This window comes from Hipposideros armiger, unplaced genomic scaffold, assembly GCF_001890085.2.
Source record: "Hipposideros armiger isolate ML-2016 unplaced genomic scaffold, ASM189008v1 scaffold_74, whole genome shotgun sequence".
NCBI classification, from domain to species: domain Eukaryota; kingdom Metazoa; phylum Chordata; class Mammalia; order Chiroptera; family Hipposideridae; genus Hipposideros; species Hipposideros armiger.
Genome location: NW_017731424.1, coordinates 2,245,253 through 2,254,360, shown reverse-complemented (window position 1 = coordinate 2,254,360; position 9,108 = coordinate 2,245,253). Strand labels below are relative to the sequence as shown.

Here is a 9,108-nt window from a genome sequence, read left to right as displayed (position 1 = left end):
AGGCCCCACTCCACACCAACTGGGTCAGAGCTTCTGGTGACGAGGGCCAGGCATCCAGGCTGCTGGGTCTGAGATGCCAGGCAGCTGGGTGGCTTAGATAAATCAAAGCAAGCCACTAGAAAATAAGCCACCAAACTGGAAGGCCCACCCCCAAGAGGCTGCCTTAGATCACTCAGACATTACAAGCTGCGTGACCTTAGCAGCGGTTCTCAACCTTCCTGATGCCGTGACCCCTTAATACAGTTCCTCATGTTGTGGTGACCTCCAACCATAAAATTATTTTCGTTGCTACTCTATAACTGTAATTTTGCTACTGTTATGAATCATAATGTAAATATCTTTTTGTTTTCCAATGGTCTTAGGCGACCCCTGTGAAAGGGTCGTTCGACACCCAAAGGGGTCGCAACCCACAGGTTGAGAACCGCTGCCTTAGACAACTTCCTTAACCTCTATAAAATGCAGATGGAAAAAGCACTGACTTATAGGGTGATCGTGCCGATAGAATGTGATAAAGCTCTTAGGCCAGAACTGGGCACATAAATACTCAATTAACAGTTGCTACAAGGACCACCATTGTTATTATTACACCTTGCAAGAGAAAAAAATAACATGGATGCCTTACCCTTTGCAACGTTTTAGCTTTCAAGTGCACACAGAGATTTTTCAGGTGCTTTTTTCTGAACCTCAGAAGAGCCCAGGTAGTGAAGTGGGGCGGGGGGGCACCGGGGCCACCATTACAGCCCTTCATCCACATATGAAGAACGGGGGAGTCAGCAGAGTTTCCAGGGTCGTTCAGGGGGAGGTGGCAGGACCAGGACTTGGACCTCCAAGCCTGAGCTCTTTCTTAACGACACCCAGGAATTTAGGACTCCAGGTCGCAGGCCAAGCCGGTGGGACCTGGGCTCTAAAGAAGTGAGGCCTCTGAAAGGCAGACCTTTTTCTTTTCCTTGACCCAAGAGGGGCTCCTTTACTCACATCTGATGCACTTGCCCAATGGATAAAGCCCTGGGGTTAATGAGAAGCCCGGGTGAGCTTGCCTTTCTCACTTAGACAAAGGAACTAATTGCAAATTATTTATAACCATTTCAAAATCTACCACCCAAGGATTTGTCAGTCTTAGTCCAAAAGTATAGCTATTTCAAAAGAAACAAAGACAATCACAGACAAACTGAAACTCCTCCCCCCTCTGTTTCACTGTGGTGTTAAGACGCCCCAGGCCTCCTGGCCCGGTTCAAGGCACTCTCTCAACCCAGTGTCTAGGGGCCAATTTCCCCCCAGGCCAGCCCGGAAGACCCTCGCAGAAGAAGAGAAGCGCAGGCAGCACTTGAGATGCCCACAGGGGCAGCCGGGCACATTTCCACCTGAAGTGAGTGAGCTTCCTCTGAGTACAATTTCTCCTCTCGTGGAGAATCAAGAGTCAATGATTTTCTCCAAGGAAGAAACAGTGACACTACCATCATTAGAATCACAGGACTGTGGGATGGTGCTTCTAGAAAGAATCCAACCCACTCACTTTACAGAGCTGGACACTGGGGCTCAGAAGGGAAGGACGGGCCCAAGGTCACACAGCTGGTCATGGCAGAGCCAGTACAGAAGCACAGGCCTCCCAACTGCCACTGGGCCGCCCGCCTCAGGGCCTCTCTCTCCCAAAGCCAGTGCCTCCTCACCATTAGGATGAGTTTTGGGGGACTGGTCATTTTTTGATGATTCAGTTTGATTGATGATGTCTTGAGACCACTTAAAGAGCGAAGGAGGCTCCTTCTTGAGCTTTTCCTGTGATTTTTGTCATTCTGTGCTCCCCAACAATACCCCCAAGCTGGCAGACATGTGCACGCACCCACCCACACACAGTATGCAGTAGATTCTAGGCTCACCCTACAAGATGGTATTATCATTCCCAATTTACAGATGGAGCTCACACTTTCAGAGGCCAAATATAACCCGTTCAAATACAATAGAGCTAGCAAGTGACAGGGCTGGGCGCTGCATCTCTCAAGGGGCTGAGAGTTCTAGAGCACAACCGACCACCCATTTTCCAGGATGAGGAGAGAAGCACCCAGGGTCCACAGCCCTGGAAACCCCGCCGAGTGGTCTGGCACCATGGGAATTTACCCAGACTGCTTTGCAAGGCCCAGGCCCCAGGCAAATGGCCGACCACCTTTTGGGGTAACTCAATCCCATGCAGAACCCTGGATTTGCGCTGTCCCAAAATATATCTGTGAGGGCAGCTCGTTTTAACCAAATGGAGGCCTGAGGCTCACTAATCAGCCTCAATAACCAGCTGAAAATATTATTGCTCAAGGTACTAAAACCCACGTTAAAAAAAATAACATCACTTTTAGGTCAGCTGCCTCCCAGCAGAGGCCTGGCTGGGCGGCGGGGCGCCACAGTTCCACAGGGAGGCAGCCGGGAGCACGCGGGGACAGGCCTCCCAGCCCTGGATCAAAAGGCCTTTCTTTGAGAGTCCACATCAGGCCACCGTCACTTGAAGAGCATTTGTGTTGGAGGCAGAAAACCAACAGAAGGCTTCCAGCTGGGCTTTCCACACTGATTAAGTCACTTGGAGTGACAGGCCATGTCTCCACAATGACCCCCGAGGGGGACACGTCTGGAGAGGCCACCTGCAGAGCTCAGGCACATCACATTACCAGAGGCGAGGGACCACCCGGGAACCCACTGCAGGGGGAACACCCCTGCCCAGGTAGTGGGCAAAAGCTGCTGAAATCAGCTTACACCAGAAAACATAAGCAGCAAAGAAGAGGTAGGGCCACCAGCATAGAACATTATAACTAGAGCTGGCTCGGGAAACGGCAGCCAGACAACGACTTCAATGACAAGAGAGGTACACCACGTGCAAGGCATGCCCTTGTGACCTCCATCTGTCAGGGAGTTTCCTGCAACCACAGAGGGAGGTGGGCCCTGTCCCCTCCCCCAACAGAGAGGGCACACGCTGTCTGTCGTCTCCGCTGTAATGCCCATTTGAAACCTTCTCCTGCCCAGAGCTCGTCCCTAACAGCCAGAGCACCTCTGCCAATCCACTCAGAGGGTATTTCTCTTCCCCAGATACATCCAAGGTGCCAGCCAAGGGGGCATCATTCAATGAGCCTTGTCTTAGCACTGTGATTTATGCCAAAGGCAGGAATAACCTTGGGGGAAAGAGATGCTGCTCTAACACAAAGAGCAAAATACTGCGTGGCGTTTAAGGCGAAAAGAATTATTTATGTATCTGTGGCTGCCAAATAGTATAAACACCTGTGTATACCCAGTTTACAAACCTAATATTTCATTCTCTTGGCTTGCTCTAATAGCGATCATCAATCTCAGAAAATGCTGGTGAAAATATGTACTCCTTATTATTAAGACATTTCCCACAGACGATTTTTAAAAACATGAAAATTGCAAGCTGATCAAAGGGGACCTGCCATATTTTCAAACTGGTTTAAAGAGCAGAGAGTCTGAGCTGAATTCCTTTTGGTCTCTGGCTAACTTTAGATGTCACCTCCTTCTCCCAGGGGACCCTCTTCTGCCCTGACAGGAAGATGAAGTCAGAGACGCTATGAGGTCTCCCACCTCCGACTTCTATAATTACCGATGTGGTCAGCTTTTCCAGAGTCCTCATGGCAGGGGCAAGTGATGTGCCTGGCTGGCAGTGCTGCTCACCATGGCCCTTTCTGGAGAAATCCCTGGCTCCGTCCACACGAGCCCTGGTGTCTTGCCCATGCTGACCATGGGGGTGAGGAGGGGTCACCATTTGCCCTTCCAGAGCCACTTTCCACCATGCCGCAGGGGCAGGCAAGGATGAGGGGCAGCGATCTGCTAGCTCCCTTCCCACCTGGGCATCATGGGTTCCTGCACCCCTCTTTTGAAGACCCAGCCCCAATATGCTGCTGCCTGATCAGACTATTCTCTGGTCTCCAGCTGCCATATGAGGAGCCCACCTGGGTCTGGGTCAGGAAGGGATTCATTGGCCCCCTTAGGGCAGCAGATGGGGCAGGACCAGAGGAAGAAGGGAGGAAGCAATGGACCACTGGCCACAGGGGGGTATAGACAGACAGTAGTAGGCGTGGCCCCAAGGTGACCCTGGACCTTACTGACAGCACCACAGCCACCAGCCTGAGACAGGTCCTGGCTGGGGCAAAAGTTCAAAAGGAGGAAGGCGGAAAGGGGTGTGCACTTCTCTCTCGGGTAGAGGTGATGAATTTACCAGCAGCTGTCAGAGGGGCTGTGCTGTCACCTCTTGTCTGGCCCACTCAGGGCTGTGGCTCTCCAGACCCCTGCCCCAGGCCCAGCTGCTCCTCNTTGCGCTCTTCCCGGGTGAGGCAGTCGCTCACTGGCCATTGGACGGCCACTCATGGCGGCTCACACCTGCTGCCGGCCAGCCCCACTGCAGCCTACGCCGTCGCCGGCCACTCACGGCAGCCCAGCTCCAGGTCGAGCTGTTGTTCAGCATCTTAGCTGGAGGGCAGTGTCATTGGCCCTCGTGGGATCCGAATCGGGACCCTGCTGCTCAGAGCTGGCGTCCCAAGCCAGCTCTTAACCAACGAACCACTCGGCCGGCCCTAAACAGGTTTCTTTATTGCAGGACCTCTCAGAGCCTTTACTACACTCACATGCTGGGTGAATCTTTAAAGGAGGATGTGGCATGCGGTGTTGCCCACACTGATGACTACAGAGGTGGTTTTTCCTCAGAGCCTCTCAAGACCAGCGTCCTATGGCCTACCCTTTGGAAAATGCTGCTTGGAGCCAAGACACAGGAGCTGCAACTTGAGGGGAGCCCAAGGTAAGGATGATTTGGGTCTGTAGACAATGGCTCTGGGGGTTGTTCCAAGGCCTCAGGGCCAATGCTGGGGCCTCGGCCACTAGCTGGGCCCCGCTCCTGGCCCCTTGCTCCCCAGCACCCGGGCATCTGCAGGACTGAGAAGTAAAACAGGCTGTGGAGAGGGCGGCTACAGGAAGGCCTGGGAAGGCGGTGCCAAATTTATTGTAGGAAAACAGCCAACCCATGGGAGCGCTTTGACCACCTCCCCCAGGCCCCTGGGCCATAACATATGGTGTGGTTTAAATTTTAAAAACTGAGGAATACTTAAGGAAAAAATGTTGGCAGGCTCCGAGGCACTTGTAAAACCGTCTGAGCTGACGGGGAGTCTGGGCCCCATCCCTCCAGGAGACGGAGGCAGCGCTGAGCAGGGGCCTGGAGGGCCCAGCTTGGGGTCCCCTAGCAGGAGCTTCTGGATGGGGTTGGCCAAAGGGGAAGAGAGGGAAGCAGCCCCCACAGCAGCCCCTGGATAGGCCAGAAGAGCCAAGGAGACCGGGCGAAGAACCACTTCATCCTCGCTGAGGTCGGCCAGGCCGGCAGGCTCACGGGGCGGGGGCAATGGAAGGCAGTGGGGGGGCAGGGGTGGGAAGCCGTGCACCCCAGGGGACAGACCAAGGGCCCTGGGGTCACCCCGACCTGGGCTCAAACCCCGGCTGTGTGACCCGGGACAGTGACAGCCCCTCCTGACCTCCCTGTCCTGATCTGTAAGGTGGAGCCAATAGCATCACATCATGCGGTGACAATGAGAACTAAGTGAAATGGTGCCTGCACCCAGTGGGGCCTCAGTACATGTTAGTTGCCATTGTCTGGAGGGAACCCAAGCAAGTGGGCTGCCCCGAGGGGGCCCAGATGCAGAGGTAGGTGGAGCCGAGCCACGTGGAAACTGCCTTCACAGAGGGCTGCTGAAGCGTCCATCAGCTGTGCTGTCCCGTAGCGGGTCACTCCCTCTCGGCCCTGGCAGCCACCTGTAAACAGCTGTCTCTCATCTCTTGGAGGCTGGAACCATCACAGAGAACATTTAGGCACTCAGCCAGTGAGCTGCTATTCGTATGCCCCCCCTGGGGTGAAGGAGCTAATGTGGGTTTAAACCCCTCGTGTCACCCTGGATGCCTTCACAGGGGGGCGGTGCAGGCTTTCAGCAGCCCAGCTGTTGCTGGAGAATCTGCTGTCCGTGACCTGGGTTCCTTCTATCCACAGCCCACCTGAGGAGCTACAGCATCCACGTTTCAGTGCCTTCAGCTGACGCCAGCCAAGGGGGTCAGCGCCCTCAAGGTGGCAGGCAGCTGGGGCCTTTTGAATTAAGCTAATTAAGAATTAACTGATGGATGAATACTTTTGGCTGGCTCAGGGGCTGCCTTTCTCCAGGGGCTAAATGTTACATCCTGGGGTCTCTGTGTCTCGTTGGCAATACATCTCTCCCAGCCTGGAAGCATCTCCCACTGTCTGCTTCTTGTTGTTTGGTTCTTGTCTCGTGCATCGCTTGTCATTCCCTCAGTGTGGGCTTGGAGAGGATAGATTCTGTGATTGTCCAGTTTGCAGGGACCCAGAGATGATCTGGTGAAGCCTTACCCATTTTACAGCAGAGAACACTGAGGCCCGGGGAGAGGAAGACCAGGATCCCATAGAAAGTTAGGGGTAGGGCCATTTCCTGACCTATGTGCCTGTGTGTTGCCACCCCTGCCACACTGTGTGTGGATGGACCAACATCCAGGACCCGGTCACTCAGGCTGCTGTCACCTCAGTCCACCAGCAGCCTGGGACATGAGACGCAGACTTCCTGGGGGACTGGTGCCCACAGTGTCGACATCCTGGGTGACGATGGTGCCAAGCTGGCCCACAGGGATGCAGGACACACCCACAGCTGTTTGCATACCAGTCTCACCTCAGGCTCTCGATGCCTCCAGGAGGTTGGGTCTGGCAGGCAGGGCCACTTTTAACAAAGGGAAACTGAGGCCCAGGGAGGGAACATGACTTGACTGCATAGGTAGAACAGCTCAGACTAAACCCCAGGATCCCAGGCCGGGCTCTTTGAACTGGATGGAGAACACATTCATCTATCAAGTTGGGGGGGATAAAGACACAAGCAGGGAACCAAGGCCACCAGGATGGGGAGGCAGGGTGTGCTGTCTCTCTTCCTTCAGCCATGACGGGGTACTCTGGACGGGGGTCAGGGTGGCCTGTCGCCCTCCAGTGTACTCCAGAACCTACTTCAGATACTCCGCATTCTATTACGTGTTCAACTGACATGGCCTCTGCCAACACAGCTTCAGCCACCCCCTTTCCCTCCCGATCCCCCTCGGACCTTCCCCACCACAGCGACCTCTCAGAGCCGCCCCTGCTGGCCTGGCCTGGAGCACCCGCCTTGGCCCTCCCAGGCATGTGCGCTCTCTGGGGGAGGCTGACAATTCTGGATCTCTGGAGACCAACGGCAGCCAGCAGCCCCGTGCTTCACAGCTCCCCACACGGCCTGGCACAGCCCTGGGGACCCTTCTTCCCGGAGAAGCCCTCCCATTCCTCCTGGTTTGGGTGGCCTCTTACCTTTGAGGTGAGGTACTTAGTCATAATTTCCTTCCCTTTTTCTCCCAGTTTTTCATCTGGAGTAACTTCATATTCTGCCTAAAACAGAAGAAGGAAAAGAACAATAATAGATTCGCTCATGAGCTTCTTATAGTTACAGAACCTTGGAGGCCCCTAGAGAAGACACCCTGGAGGTCCCCTGACCAATGTCTTCCTTCTACAGGGCAGGGAGCTGAGGTCCAGAGCCGGGAGAAGACCTGATGTCCAGTCCAGCCTGCTCTGCACCATCTGTGGATGTGTGCTTAGAACAGCGGTTCTCCTCCCAGGCTGCCCATCAGAATCACCGGGGAGCAAACTCTGGTGGCTTAGGCCCCACTCCACACCAACTGGGTCAGAGCTTCTGGTGACGAGGGCCAGGCATCCAGGCTGCTGGGTCTGAGATGCCAGGCAGCTGGGTGGCTTAGATAAATCAAAGCAAGCCACTAGAAAATAAGCCACCAAACTGGAAGGCCCACCCCCAAGAGGCTGCCTTAGATCACTCAGACATTACAAGCTGCGTGACCTTAGCAGCGGTTCTCAACCTTCCTGATGCCGTGACCCCTTAATACAGTTCCTCATGTTGTGGTGACCTCCAACCATAAAATTATTTTCGTTGCTACTCTATAACTGTAATTTTGCTACTGTTATGAATCATAATGTAAATATCTTTTTGTTTTCCAATGGTCTTAGGCGACCCCTGTGAAAGGGTCGTTCGACACCCAAAGGGGTCGCAACCCACAGGTTGAGAACCGCTGCCTTAGACAACTTCCTTAACCTCTATAAAATGCAGATGGAAAAAGCACTGACTTATAGGGTGATCGTGCCGATAGAATGTGATAAAGCTCTTAGGCCAGAACTGGGCACATAAATACTCAATTAACAGTTGCTACAAGGACCACCATTGTTATTATTACACCTTGCAAGAGAAAAAAATAACATGGATGCCTTACCCTTTGCAACGTTTTAGCTTTCAAGTGCACACAGAGATTTTTCAGGTGCTTTTTTCTGAACCTCAGAAGAGCCCAGGTAGTGAAGTGGGGCGGGGGGGCACCGGGGCCACCATTACAGCCCTTCATCCACATATGAAGAACGGGGGAGTCAGCAGAGTTTCCAGGGTCGTTCAGGGGGAGGTGGCAGGACCAGGACTTGGACCTCCAAGCCTGAGCTCTTTCTTAACGACACCCAGGAATTTAGGACTCCAGGTCGCAGGCCAAGCCGGTGGGACCTGGGCTCTAAAGAAGTGAGGCCTCTGAAAGGCAGACCTTTTTCTTTTCCTTGACCCAAGAGGGGCTCCTTTACTCACATCTGATGCACTTGCCCAATGGATAAAGCCCTGGGGTTAATGAGAAGCCCGGGTGAGCTTGCCTTTCTCACTTAGACAAAGGAACTAATTGCAAATTATTTATAACCATTTCAAAATCTACCACCCAAGGATTTGTCAGTCTTAGTCCAAAAGTATAGCTATTTCAAAAGAAACAAAGACAATCACAGACAAACTGAAACTCCTCCCCCCTCTGTTTCACTGTGGTGTTAAGACGCCCCAGGCCTCCTGGCCCGGTTCAAGGCACTCTCTCAACCCAGTGTCTAGGGGCCAATTTCCCCCCAGGCCAGCCCGGAAGACCCTCGCAGAAGAAGAGAAGCGCAGGCAGCACTTGAGATGCCCACAGGGGCAGCCGGGCACATTTCCACCTGAAGTGAGTGAGCTTCCTCTGAGTACAATTTCTCCTCTCGTGGAG

At 53.7% G+C, this 9,108-nt stretch overlaps 1 protein-coding gene across 1 annotated transcript in view; it reads right to left on the bottom strand.

The window, feature by feature from the left end:
* GRK5 (G protein-coupled receptor kinase 5) overlaps window positions 1-9,108 on the bottom strand; it is a 228,861-nt gene that overhangs the window by 50,345 nt on the left and 169,408 nt on the right. Inside the window, exon 4 of the mRNA XM_019642921.1 lies at window positions 7,355-7,432. Within this exon, the coding sequence (XP_019498466.1) occupies window positions 7,355-7,432 (78 nt within the window). The remainder of the gene's footprint in view (window positions 1-7,354; window positions 7,433-9,108) is intronic.